This window comes from Grus americana, chromosome 4, assembly GCF_028858705.1.
Source record: "Grus americana isolate bGruAme1 chromosome 4, bGruAme1.mat, whole genome shotgun sequence".
NCBI lineage: Eukaryota > Metazoa > Chordata > Aves > Gruiformes > Gruidae > Grus > Grus americana.
Genome location: NC_072855.1, coordinates 10,110,970 through 10,133,224, shown reverse-complemented (window position 1 = coordinate 10,133,224; position 22,255 = coordinate 10,110,970). Strand labels below are relative to the sequence as shown.

Below are 22,255 nucleotides of genomic sequence, written 5' to 3'. Positions count from 1 at the left end.
AGACATAAAATGGCCCTTCCCCAAGGAGCAGTGGTATTTCCCTAAAAATAGGCTTCTTACAGTAAATAATACTTGGATTCTACTGAACTAGCTTCTGAAGAGACAAATTGAACAATTTTGGACATTTCAGCACCAAAACTAATGAGAGTTTATAGAAATTGCCAACCACACGTTTAAGAATATGTAGCTAAACATACCGCCACATAATCTGTTTTCAAGCACTCCCCAAATGAGTTCAGAAACTAAAGTCCTGTTATGGAAGATTAAGCCATTGATGGCAGCAGATGTAACGGAAAACGTTTAAAGGAAATTGAACTTAGTGAAGTGATATTTATCAGAAACACCCCACACATCTGCACTGTCCTTGTAGCATTCCACCAGTACTGAAGTCCTGTTTGTTTTTTTTTTTAAATATTCTTTTAGACTATCACATGACAGAAGAGACTGCTGGTTAGCTGTACCCTAAGCACATACAGAAGCGAGCCTACCAAGCAGTTTTAACCTTTCAGAATTACAAAAGGAGCAGAAGTTTACCGTTAGATTAATGCCTCAAACCTGACAGTCATTGTGACCTGAATAAAAGAGAGGGTGGCAGATACTTCTGATAGGAGCGATAATTTCTGAAGTAAGACTTGAGTTAACACAACTTCAACAATCCTAAAAGCCTCCTAATAAAGGCTTTTTTGGAACTAAGCCAATTCATATATAATGACCATCCCTCAAAGAAAAGATCATCAGTTCCCTTGCTCAGTCTAAGAAAATGTGACATAATTTTAAAATTATGCTCTAAAGTAGATCGATATCTGATGTCCTTGTAATCTCAAAGGAGGATAGTACATACTACACACACTTCTAGCAACACTGTTAAGTCAGTATCTTCAGAAACATTGAAGAATTTTACAGGAATGTTTTTTATTTTATTTATGTTTGCACAACATATAACACTGGAGTTGTGGTCTGCTGAATATAGTACCATTATTAAATAATTTTCTGAGGCAAAACTATCATTACATAGTGATAGGCAACTTGCCTGCTTAAGCTGAATTCAATACAAAATTTTAAAACAGAAAAAAAGAACTTACAAAGTTGGCGCAGAACCGTTATCTGCAAGGATCAGTCTGGGATGTTGCTGAATTGTAATAGGTGAGCTGGAACCTGACCCTGAACTTGCTGAAGACATACTGGGTGGGCGGATCTCAGATAGATAATCCGGAGCAGAATCGATTTGTAGTGGTAACTGGTTAATGTGGATATCATCCGTGATAGGAGAATCCATGATGCCACACGTTAAAATGTGTGAAAGGCTGCAGTCATCACAAGTACATCTGTTCAAGAATTAAGATTACAGATTTTATGACCTTATTTAAGTAGCATTCATTTAAAGTAACCACATTCTTTGTTCCAATAATGTATTTCTTTTTTCCTCAAACAAGAAATTAATTATTTATTATGAATTCATATTAAAAACATCAGCTCACCTTCTTCTATAATTACAGTTGGGACAGTCAGGCATGCTCAAACGTGATGACAGCATGTGTCTCATTGTGTCTGTGAAGTTGTTCTCCCCAGCTAGTGCTTTCTTGTTATTAAGCTGAAGTAAATTATAAAGGCATTGTTTTAGTAGTGCAAGTCTTTCCATTAACAATTCAATGGCACATCATCATTAACAAGTTACATAATCAAAAAGGGTTCTTTGGGCAAAATATTTTAAAAGCAGCGTAATTCAGAATAATTTCATGAAGGTGGTGTTTTGATCATGAGTGAAAAAAGGAAGAAGTTCAAAGTTACAATCGACAAACATTTGGCACTGAAACTCTTCAAAGAAAGTATGTTTCTACTATGAAATAGTGAAGTGGCCAAGTCCATCTCCTTGACTCATTTGTACATGCATCTTGCATGGTATTTCTGCTGACGCACTCTGAACTTGAGCAGCTCTTGTCTTGTTTCATGCTATGCACAAAAGGATGCTGCTGACAAATGGAGAGAGAATACAAACTCACCCTTAGCTTGCAAAACAGAATTAGGACTAACTCTGTAGCCACAATGGGATAGATTCAAGGAATGAAGTAGCTGCCCAAACCAAGACTTGTCTGCATTAGTGAAAAAAATACAATCCAAATAACCTTCACCTGGCAGAGGCCTAATCCTGAAAGTACCTAATTTCATTAGGTACCTACAAACCTTAGGTTAAAGAAGGATGTGTCTAAGCTTCCCCTTCTAGAGATACCCAGACCTGATCCTTAGAGAAGCAGTCATGGGCTTATAGCTCACTTAAGCCCAATTAGGATCAAGGAAAAAGAGGATTCTTTCTCAAGTCCTCTGAGGAGCCCTGTATACCAGATGTTCTAAAGACATGGTTAACACAGGCTTATGTTCCTTAAAGGAAAAAGTACTTACTCACAACTGCTTTGAGACATTGCCAATTTAAGCTTAAGTTTATTAAAATGTACCGTCATACTCTCTCTTTCTCTGGCTCATGACTAGCATTTCTTTCTGCACAGTGGTACAGGAATGGAGGAGAGGTTCCCCATCCAGCCTTGACTCTAGCCGAGTCACACTGTACTCTTACAGAAAGCATGATACATACTTGAACACGCCTAGGCTACAGAAGAGAGTACTGTGTCTTAAACAGCAGATAGTTTTATAGTAAGTAGGAACTTCCACTGGCCCCTCTCCGGCTACAGCTTAAAAAAAAGGCAGATAGTTCTGCTCAGCCTTTTCCCCACAAAACAGATGTAGGAGCCATCTCCAGAGTCATAACAGATGCCATCATCTGCCCTGCTACCGTGGTTCACACTTCCCAGCTTAGCACACACAAGGGAATTTGTTAAACTCTTGAAGACAATATTTCCTATCATGTACATCAAGGCAGCTCCACGCTCAATGTATTGGCTGTTTTGGATCCCACTCTAAGGCATCAAAAATTCCCCTTTTATTGCATAAAGTATTTTAACACCTGGTATTCAATCTTAAGTCTACGGTACTTATGTTTTTACCTTGTAGTAACTGAGATTACATACTATTATACACTCTTCTTGGATCTTGCTTTTCTGTATTTGAGCTGACCAAAATTCATGCCTGGCATAGTTGCAGAATTAGATCACATAGAACTAGTATAATATACTACATGCATATGTTTGCATCTTACAAATATACATGAGCCATTAGTATAACTTAGTATGGTATAAAAAAAATCCTACCTGCTCTTCAATAAAACGCCTCTGTTTAAAAAATTCCCAGTCTTCCTTTAGCATGCGTTGTTTTGTTTTCATTGCCATCTAAAACAGAATTTAAGGAAAACTCATTGATTTAATCATAGAAAACCTATGCTGTTGTCAATTGGTCTATCAGTTTCATTGAACCTAGCTTGTCTATACTATTTTTAAAGTACTTACATATTTAGTCAATACGAACTGTATTTTATTTGCTAATCATTTGAGTCACTTAAACGTAAGATTTTATATTTGTTTACACTATTTTTCAGTCAGATTTTTCCACTGTTATTCCTTACGTTAATATGTTTAATGTCTTTTCATTATATATGTTCATAGCACTTTCAATAAAATGTGATTGGCATTACATCCTCAACATCTCAGATCCACTCAAATCCATTAAAATCTAGAGATACAGGGCTTTTGGCAAGGCTTCAACACAGGCTCAAGTGCAAACTCTGATGGAACTAACCACCCAATCGTAGAGCCAAAAAAATTAGAAGTAGTGATCTAAACTAACACTATTTACCAGTTTTATTTCTCAGTGTATTTCATGCCCATGATTTATCTGTCTAGGGCTGGAAAAATATTTTGTAACTACTCATCCTCAAATCCCATCACCATAAATGCACATAGAGCCTGTAACTTTTTGTACAGAAATGGTATTTTTCTTATCTAGAAATAAATTCACTCTACAGAACTCAAAAGCTCCCATGAATTTTAACACAGCAAAACTCAAGAACAAAGCTTCTCCTGTTGTACCTTACAGCATTTTAAGAGCCCTACTTCATTAGTGAGGAAAAACAACTATCTAGGTTATCATTTATAGTTCTTTTTCATTTACCTAATTAATAATAATTAAAAAATCTATCACCTTACAGAGTATAACAAATTGTTTCATAAAGATACGTGAGCCAAAGTCCAGTAGGTTATACCACTAGCAATCTTTTTTTTTTTTCCAAAAGCATGCCTCCAGAAATTCATACTTAATCAAAAGTTTAAAGTCTTACTATTAACCTAAGTGTATTATTGCCATTATCGTTATTTAACTTGGGAAAATTAAATTCTAAGCTGGGGATTTGAAATAGTATTAAGTGGTAAAGTTTTGCCTAATGAATTTCTGAAACAATCAGCAGCATTTAATTCTAATTACTACTGTGGATTTTGATTCCCCTTGCTCCAGTGAGGTTACATTAACACCAAAAATGAGTTTATCACATGCATGTGTGTTTTTAAAAAAAATAGCATTCATGAAATATTCTTGAACCATTGGTATCATCTTTGACACACTAAAAGGTACTGCAGAGCCTACGGCCAAGAACATCAGAAATTTCATCCTGGCTGTACTATCAGCTTCTGAGAACCCTCGAGCTATATTTAAACACAGCAACACTCACTGGATTAGGTGCCCTGCAACCTAGCTGAATCCTCACCATCGAAGACAGGCACCTACATTCACTACACATTATAAGAGAAGACTTTAATGCCAGAGAATGACATTTAAAACAGCCAGTGCATTAACTGGGAGCTGCCTACTCAAGCCTGCCAAGGAACTGTCAAAGAAAACAGCATGGTTTAAGTCTTGGTGCTCTTGAGTATTAATGGGAACAGAGGCTGAAGCTAAAGTTTTCCTATTGCCAACTTCACAGCCTTTCCAATACCCCATGTCTGCAAGTATCTTAAGTTATTAATTCCATAAATGATAGGAAATCATTTCTCTCCCCTCTTTCTTTTCCCCAATGAATATTTATTTCAGCAGAGCAAAGCAGCTGCAATACAAGCCACATGATTCACGCCCAAGAATTCTGCTAGGAAGGGGGAGATAGATTCAAATGCCATCAGAAGGAAAAATTTACACTTGAGTCTTGCACATCTGCAATGAATAGGTTCCCACTGCTGCCCACTGGAGAAGAGAGGTCCACTACCACCCTCTTCCTTCCTCCCTGTTCATTTGAGTCTTAAAAGTATTTGAGATCCATCAGACAAGACATGGTAGAGTGAGATGGGCAGGTGAACAAGTGTTTTTCTATTCTGAAATAGATTTAATCATGAAACAAAGCCAGCAGTTTGGTCAGAACTAACACATACCAGTAGATCACCTGTGAGAACTCTTGATATTCATACACACATCAAAGGATGCTTGTTGCTTCTAAATTTTAAGCTCTATCAAATGTGAATAGCACATCTGAGTATCCCAAATTCCACCTGTGAATCTAATCTATTTTTCTAACCTGTTTCACTAGAAATAAAAATAATTCCTCTTATCACAAACTCTCAGCACCCAAAAATAGTGTTTCAATTATTTATGCAGCTGCCATAAAGACAAGAAATACACTATGCCCATACTTTTTTTCCCCCCTATTGACCAGGACTGTAAAAAAAAAAATTAAAAAAAAAAATCGCATATGAATGTGGGGAGACAAGCAAGAAGCTCTCCCTGGGCTCTTGTGGAGGTGGAAAAAGGCATTCCTATATTGCTTCCATAGAATCCTAGAACAGTTTGGGTTGGAAGGGACCTTCAGGATCATCTAGTTCCAAGGTCCCTGCCACGGGCAGGGACACCCTCCACTAGACCAGGTTGCCCAAAGCCCCATCCAACCTGGCCTTGAACACTTCCCGGGATGGGGCATCCACAGCTTCTCTGGGCAACCTGTTCTAGTGCCTCATCACCCTCACAGTGAAGACTTTCTTCCTAATCTAAATCTACCCTCCTCCACTTTTAAGCTTTCTTCTGTGGGAGTCAGCAGTAAAAAGAAAACTCTTTCACACAAAATACATATGAGTATCTAGCCATAACTTATGGAAGTGATCCAGATATATTGAGGACCTCCTGAGTTAGTCTAAATTTGGTAAAAAAACACCCCAGGATCTGGAGGTAAAGGCTGCATACATTCAAACTCTCCTATATTCCAGATACCCTAAACATCTTCCTCAGATTTTAACATGTGATGAATACAGGTGCTGATATGAATGAATCCTTATTGTAAATTTTATTACAGCATACACATATTATACAGCACTGTATTAAGTTACATGCCTGTGCATGACACAGCTGTCTTACAAAGTCTTTAAAAAAAAAAAGTCTTGCTTGCAAAAGCTATTAACTTCTTTCCCCCAAGAACAAGTAACATAACATACTATAGTGGAGGGTCCATTAATCGTCTCTGTTGATGTCCTGTCTGAAATTTTGGACATAGTTCCACAGTAGGTAAGTGAGGACCATTCTTAAGTTTTCCTCTGATGATCTGCGTTCTAACCTCTGATACACTAGCAATAAAACCTCACAATTTTGTTAAGCCAAGAGGCAGCAAATAATGAACACGCATTCTCTGTTAGGATCCACAGTTTCCATAGTAGCCGGGCTTTCTGATTTCTACCTTGTTGACAAAAATATCACTGCAAATTCAGGTAATGTGGTCATACTGAATGACGTATTTCTGGTCAAGAGAGTATAACCACAGGTTATCACCAACACAATGTTTAAGGCGTGATTGTGAAAATATTTTTTATACAGATATATATAAATATACATATATCAATATCTCCTTTAAAATGTGATGGTTTAAGTTTTAGGATTGTTTCCCCCACACAACTCTCTTGCAGTTTTTTTGGTCATTAGGAAATGAGAAGTCATCATATTCGGTTTCCCCAAATGGGAGAAGGGTTTCTCTTTGCATCAGGATACAGGCTTCACTAAGCAGATAAAAAAATGCTATAAAACAGTACTTGTGACAGTTGCATGGTCACTTGATACAGAGAAATATAGAAAAATCATTTAAGATTTCATTTTGAAGTGGTGCAGATCAACCAGTCAGAAGCCTGATATGAATGTGACTCTACAGAAATTCCATCTTTTGGAAAATAAGTGAATGATGAGCAGTGAACTGGGCTCCCTTTCATACTGGTGAGGCAGTATCAGACAGCCATGACACACTGACGCCACGGGGAAAATGACTGCTAGTAGCACAAAATGTGAGATGATGAAATTTTACTGAGCTGCAATCAACTATTTAGGTGCACAAAAGCAGTCAGACCATGAGAAAACTTCTTAATTGATAGCTCACAGATGCAGACCCCAAATATAGAACAATCTCTTAAAATAAATTTAGTTATGTCCTGTCTCCATCTTGAAGGTATTGAAATTAATGGTAAAAGTTCGCTTATATCTTCATCACAGGGAACAGCTTCTAAAGGACACTTACAGTGCACTATAAGACTTTAATATATGTTTGTTATCTATCGGAGTAACACAGCATTACTAAATCTCAAATTGGATCTCCATATTCCTAACGCTCATAAAAATTCAAAATACAAGAAAAATTCTATAAAATTCTGTATCTTCAGTTATTTCCAGACATATTCTTTCTCCTAATATACTTAAGATTAAACTAAACAGTATTCAAAGCCTTATCCTGAGGTGTTTTAAAAAAATTCAAGTTCTTTGAACATGAGACAAAAAGCACATGAGCAATTTTAGAAGAGTATAAACAACCACTTGCAAAATAAACAGCTATTTTTCCGAAAATTAAGCTCTTGGTAATGTAGGAGTCAGCACAACAACATGATCATTTTCTGAAGCGTAGCACAAACTCAGAAAAATCAGCTATCAGAACTTATACTTAATTAAAAAAGGAAACTTCAGAGGTCTCAAATATTTATGTAGTGAGACTGGAGTTCTGATTTTGACAGTTGTACAAAAGGTCATCACCACACTATGCAACATGCGATTGCTTTTAAAAGCAATCTCGTCCTCTGGATTTCATTTAGTGCAATTATTATTTTGGAAGCTTAGGGAGGGTTGTGGGCTGGAGTTCCCCCACCCCCTTTCTCCCTTTTCCTAGCAACATCTACAAAAGAAAGCTTCAGACTACTGTGCTATGGGTGATTTACAGGCTAAAGTCATTAAAAAAAATGTTGAAAGACCATCTCTAAACAATGGCCCAACAATCTGCTTCAACAATTTGAAGATGTTTCTGTGCAATCACCATTATGTATTGCTATGTTAGTGTTCTTTTCTATTCTGATATCAATGAAAAAGTTACATTTTGTTGCTTCAAAGCTCTGGATAAAAACACCAAAGACACTCTTCATTGAAGGCACAGCCTTACATGGGCTGCTCCTACATAATCAGTCTTGAGACTGTTTACATCATTCTTACCTGTTCATCAACATAATCATCTATTCTTTTCTGGCATTCAAGCCATGCTTCAGCAACTTGACCCATTTCCTGTTCCAGCTGATGATACCTTTGTAGCAAGGTACTATACATATCTTCACTACAGGAATCATGTGTTGTTCCAAGCCTAAAAGTTCAAATAGCACTTGTTATAGAAGAGCTGTTTCACTGAAAAAATCACGCTTTTAAGTTCTGCCAGCCAAAAGAGTGTTGTTAAAGTACAGTTATTGATATACCTAGGTCCACATAGCTGCTTGTATCCCAAAACTGAGTATTTTTAGTCATTTTTCAAAAAATACCCAACAACTACTTGTTCCAATGTTCTGTAACCAACAATAGCAAGAATGTGGGAAGTGCAACATTTCTAGAGCCTCTTTCCCACGAGTAACCAGATGTCAAGCCTACTGAGCCGTATTTATTCAAATTTTGTTGCTTGATATATTTATCCTTCCAAATTCTATGGGCTAAATATACACATTGACTATTTACTGAAGAGACATATAGTAAAAATAAAGCCAGAAGCTTGTTAATCAGAATTCTCATGATCAGTGCTAAAAAGATTACTACATGAGTTGGAGTTCCAGTGCTGTAGAATGAGGCAAATGAGATAATTTGGTTGCATGCAGTTATCTACTATCACTTGAGCAGCATCAAGTTCCAAATGTGGTTATGCTGCTCACTGATGACTGTCTCTGTAAGGAGCCCCAGAAATAGGAAACAGATTTACCTCCCTTTCTACTACTACATTTTTGTACAGCAAATTCCTTTAAAAATCTAGTAGAACACATCATCACAATTATCCTTAAGTAAATAAGCAAACTCCTGAAATATTTACTTCAGAAATAAATAAAAAGACAAAATTCTATTCAATAATGTGTTTAATGCACATTGAATTGTAATGACCTGTAAATTGACACAAATAAACTGAAGCTTTTCAACATTTCTCCCACTCGGTAATTAAGAGAAAACTGGTTAGTAGTTGACTAGGCACAGAGGTCGTGTGGTGAGTCAAAGCCAGTATCAAAAAACAAAATTCAAGCATCTCAAAATTTGATATTTAAGCCCAGTTCCAGCACTTCAGGGAGGTTTGTTATAGATTTCCATTGCAACAGGATGCTAACTCAACGTAAGAACTATAGAGGCCTCCCTATCATCCAGCAAATAGCTGGAGCACTTAGTTTTAACGTTGCAATTAACTATAACGAAGAGCTGAGCAAAAAGACAGCTCAGTAAGCATTAAGTTACAGCTGTTAGTATGACCTTGCCAACAAATTCAAGTTTGTTTTATCTTGTTGTTTTTGCCCAGAACCTGCAAAACAATCACTTTAGAAGGGTGCATAAGCAATTCTGCACATCAAAAACTTGGGAAGTCCATGCTTGGTGGAGTACAAAAAAAACAGCTTAAAGGGATACAGTGACTTTAGGATACAACACTTCCTCACTATTAGTGCAAGCACTGTCAATTCCTGTTACTACATAATGATTTACTATTTTTCTTGAAGCCTGTGTTTCTGGTGCTATGCAATTATGTGAAGTTCTGATCCCTACTGTACAGAAGTCAAGAATTTGTTCTCATAACTGCTGCTGAGTAGTACTATGCAATGCAAACACTAGTTGTGCACAAAATCATTTTAAAATACACTCTCAAGTTAGAAGCAGAAGAACACTTTAAAAAATTTGGATTAACGATGCAACAGCATTTACACTTTCAATTTTTATTGTGACTCTTGAGTAAAGGTTAACGTGCTAGTAGTAAATACACTTTCACCCCTCAAGGCAAGTATAAAGCAACAATCTAGGTAATATTTCAGTCCTGTGAACAGAGGTGGAATATATTCCTGGACTGCAGTAAAAAAAGGTAATAAAAAGCATCACATACACATAAAACTTAACAAGAATTGCTTACTTTACAGTAACTGAATCTTCCAAGGCATACCTGTTGACATAGATCCTACTGTATGCCTGTGGATCTTAATCAGGAACCCAGAATTTTTTGGCCAACAGCATGTAACTGAAGCTGTGCATATACCCTGAACAGTATCATCCCATACAGGGAAAACAAAGGGGACAGAAAAGCCCCAGGTATCAGTTAGTTACTTCATTACCAAACCCCAATAAAGCAGTCCATTGAACGTAGGAGGCATATCAGTAGCTGCATGTAATCAAAAGCATCTTATAACCCAAGAAAGATGTTTAACCTCTAAGAAACCTGTCATATAGATACCTTCATCAGGAAGTACTAGTCAGGAAAAGAAAATGATGAGGCCAATGCTCTTTTGTAAAGAAACTCTGGCAACATCTTCTCTACTGCATGCAAATGATTCTCTACTGACCAAATGATCAGAGGACTAGGCTGATCCCTGCTTCTCCATATGAGGCCTCTCTGATGAAGTGTTCCTCCATCAATTCCCCATGGAAGGCAGATTATCCTCCAGAAAAATTTCTCAGGGAAGGTTACCTAATTCTCTTACTTCAAGACCCAGAGAGCTCCTGGGAGTCCATGAAAACAGACATAATCTATGTTTACCAAAAGAAAAACAAGACACACGTGATATAAACTAGAAGCCATGGAACTGGAAACTTGTGCTGAACCTCTCCTTTCAAAAAATGCTCGCGTGAATCAATCTAGGCAAAACCATAGTTTATGTGAAACACCCTGAAAGCTATCTGGCCAACGCAGATGTACTGGAAAAGAAATTCCTGCAGCAAGAGATTCTGACTTCATCATATGTAAGCCTTGAAGGTAGCTGTCACTACAGTGAAGTTCTGCAGAGAAACATCTTCTGTTGCTCAGAATTAATTGCAGTAGCACTCAAGAACAACAGGTAAGTGAAAACAATCCAATGATTTTGTTAAGAAATGACCATAAGCTTCACTAAGACCATTCTCAGCTCTACAGATGAAGGTAATATAAACAGTCTTGAGATAGCCAGGATTGCTGGAGTAAGAGATGCAGAGAAGCCTTGTCAGAAAGTATGGAGATGACTGAGGGACACAGCGTCAATGACAGCGGTACTGGGAAGTCAAACACAGATTACTGGGAAAAATATGTGACTGAACAACATGCTGTTGAACATAGCAACAGAACTACCTGCCTGGCGAGGGGGAAAAAAAAAAAAAAAAAAAAAGGAGGGGGAGGGAGAAAGGCTTTCAATACCAACCTAGTTTCATGTAAACCAATTAGACAAGTTATTCCGAGGGACCTTAGACTTCTCGCTGAGCCCGGTGCCAATTAAGCTTTCTTGCTTTCCTTTCTAGTATTTACTAGCAAAAGGAAAACTCATCAGAAATTTCTTTATTCATTGTGAGCAACATCTCTTGTGACAGACTTAATCAAACTGCTCTTGTACCATGGAAAAATACCCAAGACAATATTTTTAAAACACATGTACACAGACCATGTTTCATCAGAAACAAGACTGAGAGGTCAACATGAACCATCCATGAATGTACCTTAAAAAATGTTTGCACTTAAGATAAAGCATAAAATTTCTATGAATTAATACCTCTTCCCTAAAAAACCCAAACACTTTGCAGGTACACAAACTACAAGCAGAGCAACCTTGCTAACAAAATATACATCCTAAAGCCCCAGGAAATGTAATATGCCATCAGACCTACAAGCATATAGCAAGAGATTTTGTTTCTTTTGCTTCTCCAATGCAAAGATTGCTTGAAACTCCAAATTAAGTTATTTATGCACTGTGGGAAGCATGAAGGCATTGAGGCTTTAATTCACTCGTAGACCTGTAAAGACATTAGTGATGCCTGATGACAACTGAAAACAGTACTATTCAGTCATACCATCAGCATTTTCATAGAATGCTTTCGTTTTACTAGGTAACCTACAAGCAAGCAAATGAGGGTAGCAATTCTTCTGACAAGCAAGTTATGACAGCGGCCTGCTCAATCAACAATACTGTTTTCAGGACAGATCAACAAGGGTTTTTACCTATTAAACTGCAGAAGCAGCAAAGATATTTTTTTTGGTGTGTGTGTTAAACACTGTGGTTGCAAACATGGGTTTTGATTTCTCCTTTAGATTACAAAAGAAAAGTTAAACTCTACCTTAGCTGTGACACCAACGTTGGCAAGCTATTCTGCAGGAGTGGCTCGGAAAATACCAGATTTTCAAACAGATGCTTATTGTGCAATTCCCATGTCACCTGAAATTTCTTCAAATGTTCGTTTTCCTATAATGAAAAAACAACCAGAAATAAGCCAGGGTTAGGAAAAAAAAAAAATTTATATCTGAGGCAAGAATATTTTTTTTAAAAATCTAGTTTCCAACCTACAGGCTAGATTATGCAAGCTCAGATCTTACCCAGTTTTAATATCCAGAAACTCAGAGTTTAAGTAATTCTTTAATGACTTAAATAATCATAGCCTCATTCCTTTTTTCTAAATTGTCATGGATTAGGAAAAAAAGAAAAATCAGCCTATGCTGTTGAAAGCTTCTCTTCATTTCTGCACTTAAAGACGTATTTTATGATCTGAACCAGTTATTCTCAGGTTTTTCCTCAAACAATTGCCTATCTCTGATTATTTTTCAGTTTTTTGAACTTATCTAGTAACAGACATACATGATGGCAAGCTATAATCTTTCTTCAAAACTGACATAACTCAAGTAAACAGTTCTCTCCAAGTACAGCTTCTAAAACAAAGTTTTCTAAACAGACAAGAGACCAAAAGCTTACTTGTCTGGTAAGCAGAATGTTTTTTCTATTTGAGGTTATTCAACACCTAGTTGTATATAATTTCAAGGCCTAAAGCTTAAATCTATTATCAAAACATATGAATCAAAGATAGGTATAATATTTTTTCCAAGTCAGTAAGTTTTCCCACATATAGGCAGCAGTACGCAGGTATTCTATACTAGGACTGCCACACACAACAAAATTAAATGCAACTGTTCTGGCTATCAGATCAGCAAGTAAGCTCTATGCACTATAACCTCAAGTACCTGGAAATACCAGAATATTCTGGACATTCAAAGTTTTTGTTAAGCAGAATGGGTTAAAAACCGAATACATATTTATATCAGACCTAAACACAAGACTACCAGTATTCAAAGAAAGAATCAAGTTTGGAGTTTTATTATTATTTAAGAAGGGTGGGTGGGGTTTTTTTCCAAGTTGCACAAGACACATGCACCTTTTCACTTTGAATGTTACGTCTTCAAATTATTTAAAATGTCTATAAATTGCTAATAACTTCTCAAGGGTCAACACTGAGAAAGGTTGATTTCCTAAGCAATTTCCATATTAAGCTGTGAACAAAACAGTCAATATTTATCTACAAAATCTTGTAGATCAGATCGCACAGAGTACAATATTTCTCACAAAGAAATACCAAGTAAGTTTTCCCTTCTAGTCTGCTGTACCGTGTACTTGAGAGCTCTTCTGTACTGACCACAGTCTTTCCAGCTTGCTCTCAGTATAATCTGTCATTCCCTGGTGGGGCACAAGACTTTAGTTCCTGCTGTTGAACTTTGCTAGTTAGCTGAATTCCTTTGAAAGGAAGGACAACTGTTCTTAATTTCATTGAGAAATTAGTTTCTCACAGGCAAAGGTTCAAAGCATTATATGCCTTTGAATAGCACGCTATGTGCAAAGGTTTTACCTTTAAAAGGAAGGCTCCACTAAGTTTAGAGATCTTGACTGCCTTTTATGTATTTCAGTTGAAAAGATGCCTTCTTCCACAGTGCACTGGTATCTTGAGAGAAAACAACCATGCACGTTGAAAAGACTAGTGACCCTACTGCCTGTACTGAAAGCTGTGACGTACTACTCCATTTAATAAGAAGGTTATTTAATAAATCTAAGAAATGTATGACAAGAGACAGTATCCTACATTCTCACATTTCAGTTTCTGAATGTCACACCTTAGTAGAAAGAAGTTTTCAGTACTTACTGGGCTGCGGAAGGAAAGTGACATGAAAAGTCTGGGGTATTTTGTGTTTTCTTAAGCTTTGTTTTTTAAAAGAGAACAGGAATTTTATTTTACTTTGAATTTTGTCAGAAAAGGGGTGAATTAGGGAGTTCAAGCATCTTCTGTCATCTCATGGCCATTATCTCAGTCTCTCATACCTGCTAAGTTTTCATGATCACAACAATAACCGGGGAAAAAAAAATATTAAAATATTATTTTCTGAACAGCTATGCAATTCTGGCACTAATGGGTTCATTATCGGCAGATCTACTTTGAGAAAGCTAACTTTTGTCCTGTAATCCACCCTTTTTTCAGCTGAACATATTTCTAAGTTCCAATGCAAATCGACCTGAGGAGCAATTTTCTCTCAAGCACCCTGTTAGAGACTTGATGACTATTAAAAGCAGCCAATAACCTGGAGATGGCAGTGACTTCAAGTCCATATCTAAGTGATAAAGCTGGGGAAGACAATACAGACAACACCAACTACAGAGCACTGACCACAGAAAAAAGCATCAGATATGCTCGAGTTTCTTAATAGAAAGATCTTGCTGCTTTGCCAATTCAATTTTACTAACAGCCCTACCTCAGTAATGACACACTGCTTCCTCTCCATTTAAATCCTTCTCACCTGTAGCCATCGTAGTCTTGTTACTGCCTATTCTTTGCCTTTCTTTATATACCTATGCACTTTCAGCTAACTGGCAATAAATCCTAAATTTACCAGTTTATCCACTTTTTTTTTTTAGCTTGCACAAAGTTTACACAAGAAAAGGGATGTACAGGATAAGGACATTAACAAAGGATGCACAGGAAAGGATTACTAACAAAACAGGATGAATAACCTTCTCGGCCCTTAAACAAATAGAATTACACAATTTGTTTACTGTATTACTCACGACAGACAGTTACTCAAGAAGAGATTTTTTTCAAGGCTATTGCTTATTTTCTACCTGACAATATAATCCCAAGTCTAACATCACAATCAGTTGACAAAAAAGCATTTAAGAATGAACAAGAACTTTAGAAATAGTAAATAACATAGCAGATTAATTCCGAGGCAAGAGATCATCTTTTCAAACAGCCATTCTTGCTTATAAGGGAAAAGAAAAATGGAACATTGAAACAGTCTAAGTTAGTGCTACATATAGTTTGTGCCCTTTAAATGTGATTGTCAAGAAACCATTAAAGATTAACAGAGAAATGTTTCACACATTTTCAAAGGCATTATCTAAAATTTTGTAGATCTGCTTAAAGATTAGTTTCAGGGTAAGTGCCACAAAGAGCATCCCATCCTTTTCTTTACAAAGGGTAATTTTACCAATTCACTGTAAGAGATGCCTAATCTACATTTCTGAAGAATTAAATTTGCATTTTCAGAATACTCCTGTCTCCAAGCATGCACACACAAAACCCCTTACATTTTACAAACTGCAGCAGACACCTGAAAGAGTCCAGAACAGCTCTGCTAGCATTACCCCTAGCAAGTAGAAGCATATAGGTTATTTTTTCAGTCTTACCAGAGTAACTAGAAAGGCGCTGATTGTACACGCTGCCTGACAGAGTGCACTGTATTCTTCAAGTAGGAGTGAGATGAACTGATGTGCCTGTGGTGGCCCTTGTATTGCTAACGTTGATGCAACTTTAGATCCCAGTGACAAGTGTCTGAGCAGACGAACCTTCATTTCAAGCACATATTCTCTAGCTTGCTGTTCCAACCGTTGGTAAAGCTGATATGGATCTCTTTCACAAAGCCTGTATTTTTAGAATATTTGTGACCAAAAACAAATAATAATGCATGTAATCAACAATTTTTACTTTCCTAAAAATATTTACCAGTTACTATCATCGTCATCTAAAAGAAATAACAGCTAGGGTTTACAGAACTACCCTAAATCCAAGAGAACACAGCCCAGATCCCTACTTTTACATTGTGGAATTGTGATCCTGTGTAGCTTTAAGACTAGGATGCTTGCACACCCAAGGAACAAATTAATGTAGGACCTTGATATTTCACTTCAACTTATGAGCTAAAAGACCTTTACTCAATTTGCATACAACCCTACAGACACTTAGACTCTTCAGACAAGCTTCTTTACTACTTCTCCATGTTCTCATATACAGCCCTAATAAATGTCTCTGGCAGAACAGCCAGACCTAGGCTTGATTAATATCCTGTGGAATGACAGGTCTTTATGTCAAGCCATTGAAGGAGCTTGAGGCAGCCAGAACATGCCTAAATACATACTAACCAGACCAGACTCAGTGACTGCTTTGGGGGACCCTTCTGTTGTTGAGCTGAACTGAAAGACGACGTTTCATACAATTACAAAACTTTTAAGACATTCATTCATGAAACTCCTTCTCACCTTCATTGAGAGTTTCTTACCCCAAGTTGCACATCTTTGTTACAAGGACATTTTTTGCACCTTTTATTGAAGCTGTGCCATTGCATAGCAGGGGTGTGAGATTCACAGGGCCACAAAGAATATCCTTCAAGGAACATGACTTAAGGCACTCTACTATCATAGTACCTAAGCTGCAATCATTACAAGTGATTGGTGTATTTTTTTTATTTTTTAAAATCTAGAATAGGGACCAGAATTTGGGACTCATTTGTCCCAGAGAAGCACACTAACATTGAAGCTCCTGAACCATGCTGCCCTCCATGCACTCTGTTCAGCCACTCAATACCTGCAAGACTTGTCACTGTAAGACACGGCTTCAAAGAGGGTCGGGGCTTCCTGCTAAGGACAGCATACAGCTGGCTAGCTCTGATACTCTCCTGGAAGTGAGAAATGGGTTTGAACCACTTCACACAGAAGAAAACTGAACGTGATGGATGCTTTGAAGCACTTTAGAGTGAAACTGTACTATTTAAAGTCCTGTGCATGGAGTCTAAGTACTTGCCTCAGTTTTTTTTACAGCATACGGAGGTAGGGAAGAAAAAAGGGATTAGATAAGTACTTAAGAGTTAGATGAATGAAAGTCTGCTGCTATCTAGCCCCTGCTCTTCCCTCATCACTTACAAAATAGAGTACTATCTTATTGCCATAAAGTGCTCCAACATACAATAGGGACAGTACTTGGCACCAGTACTTATTTTCAAGTAAGACCACCAGACAGTCTGTTTCTTGCCAGCTGTGTCTAACAGAACTGAGCATGGAATTAGGAATTTCTGCCTTTTAAACATAGATTTACTTAGCCACAGCATGATCTTTGGCATGGTTTGTTTGGGTTTTTGTTGATTTGTTTGGTTGGTTTGTTTTTACACTGTCAATACCTACATTGACTTGCTTTGTTAAAAAATGTTGCATGACATTAGCACCACAGACTGGACACCCCAGTGTCTGCTCAAACACAGCATCCTAATTTTATTTCATATTTGGAGACCATAAGGAAAGTCAAGTGAAAAATAATCATATTGACATTTAAGGTTTCCTTCTTTGAGATCCTGTTTCTGCCTTTGTATTTTAATAATCTCTCTCAAAACTGAGAAACAGTTCCAGAGAAATCGAAGCTCTTAAGTATGTAATAGTGTGTTCCAATTTCCAAAATTCTTCCATTAAAGACAAACTGCATAAAAATCAACCACCATTTTAGCTGTGATTCCGTTTTAATTACCTACACACTATGCAACATTTCAGTATCTTTGATTTCAAAACCTACAATGTATGTTTTGATCATTTAAATAAACAAAGTGTGACTAATAGGGAGGCATATTATATTACACTACATTTATACAACTCATGTTCAAAACCAAACAGTTTTTATATAACACAAGTGCAATAAGCTTATTTAATTATGTATTAAGGCTGATTCAGGAGTATGGTCATATAAACAGCAATGCCAGATGGCTAGAATCTTTCAAAAGTTTCTTCACCTCATCAGAATTTATCTTCAACTAGAAACTCCGCGTAAGAACTACAGCTTGTCAGACCTTAGTATATTAAGCAGGTACAGAACCAAGGAGAGCAACTATTCCTTGACCACACTTTCAGTTAGACAGAAACTGAGATGAACCTCCTGGAGCACTTTAAGGACAGCCACACTATTCTCAAAAGGAAAAAAACCCAGCAACTGAGGATCCATCATTAAGCACATCTTCGACTTCACACCTAGAAAAGCTACAATTTCAACTTCTTAAATGAGAAAAGTTCTGGGAATCTGCCTCATCTAGTGATCAATGGCCAATGTTACTCTTTTTTTTTTCCTTCAGAAGTCTTTTCCAGCTGTTACAACTACAGTAAGACGCAAGCACTATTATAACTCAGGTTATAATTATTTCATCTGGGGCAATTCAAATTAAACAGTGTCTTCTTAATAATAATCACCTCAAGGTCTTTTGAAGAGTAAGATTTTTGGGACCCTTCCATAATTATACATTAATATTCCAATTGCAAAAAGCAAATGAATTTAATAGCTTCCCATGCATTCAATCTAGCATTTAAATATCCTGCATGAAATAGAATTGACTGTTCTGACTTTTCATTCTAGTGGAGAGGCAATCATTCCAAGCAACCAGACTTACAGATGGTAAATAACATTCTATTAAAAAGCAATATTCCAAACTACTTAAAAACTAATTTTAAAAATCCTTTTTCCAATTAATAGATATTTTTCAAAGTGCTATACCTATCCACCAGCTCTTTCATTCCTTCTTTATCTGGTACCAAAGATTGGTCTTGGTCATCTGCCAAAGGGGTCCCAGCTTGGCGATATATACACCGAACCATGTATCTTACTTCTGACCAGTAATTTTGAAGCTGCTGAGGTTCACGTTCAGGCTCTGCTGAATTTTCTCTGCAAATAATGACAAAAATAATTACTCTCTCTTTGTACATCACATAGGTGTATTGAATCCTATTATTCTGAAGATACTCTTCATCCATAAGTTCACATTATTGTCAGATAGCCCATTTAAAGAGTTTAAGCACACATGAACAAATAAGCTACAGCACTGCCAACAGTCCGACTATAGGCATCATGCTGTTGAGTTTGAATTCAGTTCTTACCTGCGCTCATTACAGGCCTCACAGTTGCATGCTATGTCTGAAGGAGAGGAATTGCTAAGATCTGCAGCAGGCACCGTCTGTGCACCAACAGTTATTCTTCCTCCTCCTACAGATTCCTGCTGTGATCCACTGTTCCCAAGAGGCATGTGCAAAAGGAAATCTTGGCTCTGAAAGGAAAAAAACAGAGGTAGCCTTCAGTTTATAAGGTAGAAGTCTGAAATGTTAATAGGTAGGCAGTTATTCATGTGGCAATTCTTCATGCTGTGTGTATTTTGGGAGGACACTCAACCAGGCACAAAGAATTTACCTTCAAAAAGCCCAACAAATGCAAGGCTGAGAAAACCAATGATATAAATAGTTTCATTTCTAATAACCAAAGCATGTTGGTTATAATTATCACCTTTATGTACTCCAGCATAAACAATGAACTAAGCTAAAGGAAGGCTTGCATCATCCATGACTAATCATGAACTAGTAATATCTCTTCAGTCTCTCTTTGACAATATGTTTGACTTTTGTAGTTCAACAATCTCTTCTAGCAAAAAGCATAAAATCTCCTTGTTTATAACAGCCAGACATACTACTTCATTGTAATGGATGGTAGAAAGCTGCTCTCATTGGGAATGGATGCTATCTCCTGTGCTGCTCAGTCCTGGCAGATGACACAAACCTCTCTCCCAAGGCAACTGGTATTTTGGTGTTTCTCTCCCATCCCTGTGCTTCAGCCCCAGTCCATACCATGCTTCCCTCCTGCACCCTCCCCAGGTTGCCACCAGCTTTCTGTGGCACCAGGCAGAGATCTCTCCCACATTAGGAGTATGGCTTGAAGGGGTTTTGTGCTTCACCCCAGATCCTGGAGCAGGATGTAGACACAGGTTCAAAACAAACCTGTGTGCATTTGCTGCCAACAGCAAGACCAGCTACTGGTGATGGTGCAGAGGCAAACCCAGCTAGGTAATGAGAGCAAGAGCAACCTGAACACAGAAGTATCTATAGCAAACCACTTATTCTCTGGCTTGCAGTGACTCCTAATCCATTTAGTTGCACTTTTTAAGTCAAGCTTCCCAACTTGGAAAATCCTTTTGCTGTTTGCTTTTAAAAATTTCTCTTAAAATAAGAAAACAGTTGCCTAATTAAAAAAATACTGTCAGTTTTTATTTACCTGGAGTATCCATAACTTCACAAAATGTTTAGGAAACAAGTGCAAGGAAGGCAGGATTTGCAAGACACTTATTTTCTTTACTAGTTCATTAAACAGATCAAATATGTCAAAACTTTTGACTTAACTGAACAATAATGTGCTTCAGTCTTGCTGTGCTTTGAACTCTCTAGGATGTATTTACCATCAGACTACCAATATAATTCCCTCAGATGTAATCTCTTTTGATTAATTTGACTAATCCTTGTTAATAGGAAGAATATCAGTAAATACTAGTTGTACACAAGTGCTATACTCCTACATTTTCCTTACAACAACCTATGTTTAACTTTTAACATAAGTTTAACAACATATGCTATACAAAGACAATCTTTATTCACACTGATATGTTTACTGAAATAAAAATCTGTGTGTGCCTATGGGCATGCGCACAGTCTACTGGCACTCTACAAAGAGATGTCAGCTGCAATCTATAATGCTTCCAATTATCAGAAGTATGTGGTTTCCCAGATCAGTTGTGAAGATTTGATTCTGCAGTACAGCATCATAGTTTACTTCTAATGGGGTTTTGCTGGACCTGTCAATGAACTTTTTGTAGCTTTCTGCTACACTGAGCACAGCTCTTAAGTGAGGTTGAATTCTCATTTGAAAATATATTTTAACATTTAATTTAGAAAATAATCATAACTTGAAATATTAGTACCATGTATTAAATCAGTGTTTGCAGTGCTACAACAAAGAAATTGTTATATGCATACTATGCAAAGTTGTGCTTCTTTATTAAAAAAAATACAGGAAAAGACAACAAAACTCAGACACATGCAGGAATGTGGCAGTGCAAGTGCAGTGACTCAAGAACACTACTAAAAGAACAAGAAAAATTCAGATAGTTTATCTCACAAAGGGAGGAAGTACACATAGGCAGACAGAGAATACAAAAAAAGTGTAATGATTAAAGTTGCATTGGTAAAAGAAACAGAATTTAATTAAAGGGTAAAGGACAAAGTATGAGATCCAATAAGTTAAAAGGGTAAAAAAACAGCAGGAAATAAATCCAAGCTGTGCTCTACTCAAAAATCCGAAACTCAGAATCAGAACTCCTCATTTTTGGAACAACTTGCCTGTTCAGTTTAGCTCATAGGAAAACCAACTCAAAATCTCCTAAAATACTTCCTAAGTATGTACAGTTTAAGTGGTTCCAAAGCACGAAGTAGCATTCAGCCCATAACATATCTTCTTAGTCTACTGAATTGAAGTACTTCCACTTACCACAAGAGATTGCTCTATTGTAGCATGCCTTTCTTCCTTTTCGACTGTTCGTCGACAGTCTGGACACACCCACAGTGGAAGATGCAGCATATTGTTTGCTTTTGGAGATGTGGAAAGTGCTGTTTTGCTAGAATTTTTTATTCCGCTCTCTGAAAGCGAAGTATCTTTTCGTTCACTTCTACAAAGAAGACAATGCTCGCCAGTTGTATATGGTGCCCTCTGGCCCAAGCCAAAGGTAAATGGTGTCTAGAAATAAATGTTTTGATAGATAACTGGTTATTCACAGAATATGTACCAGAAAAACTTATTCTGAGATTTAGAAAAAAAATAAATACATATTTTAACAGTCATCATTAAATGGTGACTATTTGGAGTGTTCCAAGATGAAACATAGCAGTGTTAATATCCACAGCACAAACAATTCTGAGTATGAATACAATCCCATTCAAAAACCCATGTTTTCAGGGAGCATGGACTACAGCCTTCCCCTCTA

The 22,255-nt window shown here is 37.1% G+C and overlaps 1 protein-coding gene across 5 annotated transcripts in view; it reads right to left on the bottom strand.

Moving 5' to 3' along the window:
- FAM193A (family with sequence similarity 193 member A) overlaps positions 1-22,255 on the bottom strand; it is an 80,461-nt gene that overhangs the window by 23,977 nt on the left and 34,229 nt on the right. For 4 of the 5 annotated variants that reach the window (XM_054824351.1, XM_054824352.1, XM_054824353.1 and 1 more), the window contains 9 exons: positions 21,763-22,008; positions 19,335-19,501; positions 18,955-19,122; positions 15,840-16,074; positions 12,457-12,581; positions 8,371-8,515; positions 3,201-3,278; positions 1,479-1,591; positions 1,083-1,325 (listed from right to left, as the gene is read on the bottom strand). In XM_054824351.1, coding sequence (XP_054680326.1) covers positions 1,083-1,325; positions 1,479-1,591; positions 3,201-3,278; positions 8,371-8,515; positions 12,457-12,581; positions 15,840-16,074; positions 18,955-19,122; positions 19,335-19,501; positions 21,763-22,008 — 1,520 coding nt within the window. The remainder of the gene's footprint in view (positions 1-1,082; positions 1,326-1,478; positions 1,592-3,200; positions 3,279-8,370; positions 8,516-12,456; positions 12,582-15,839; positions 16,075-18,954; positions 19,123-19,334; positions 19,502-21,762; positions 22,009-22,255) is intronic. The other variant, XM_054824355.1, reaches the window with a different exon arrangement.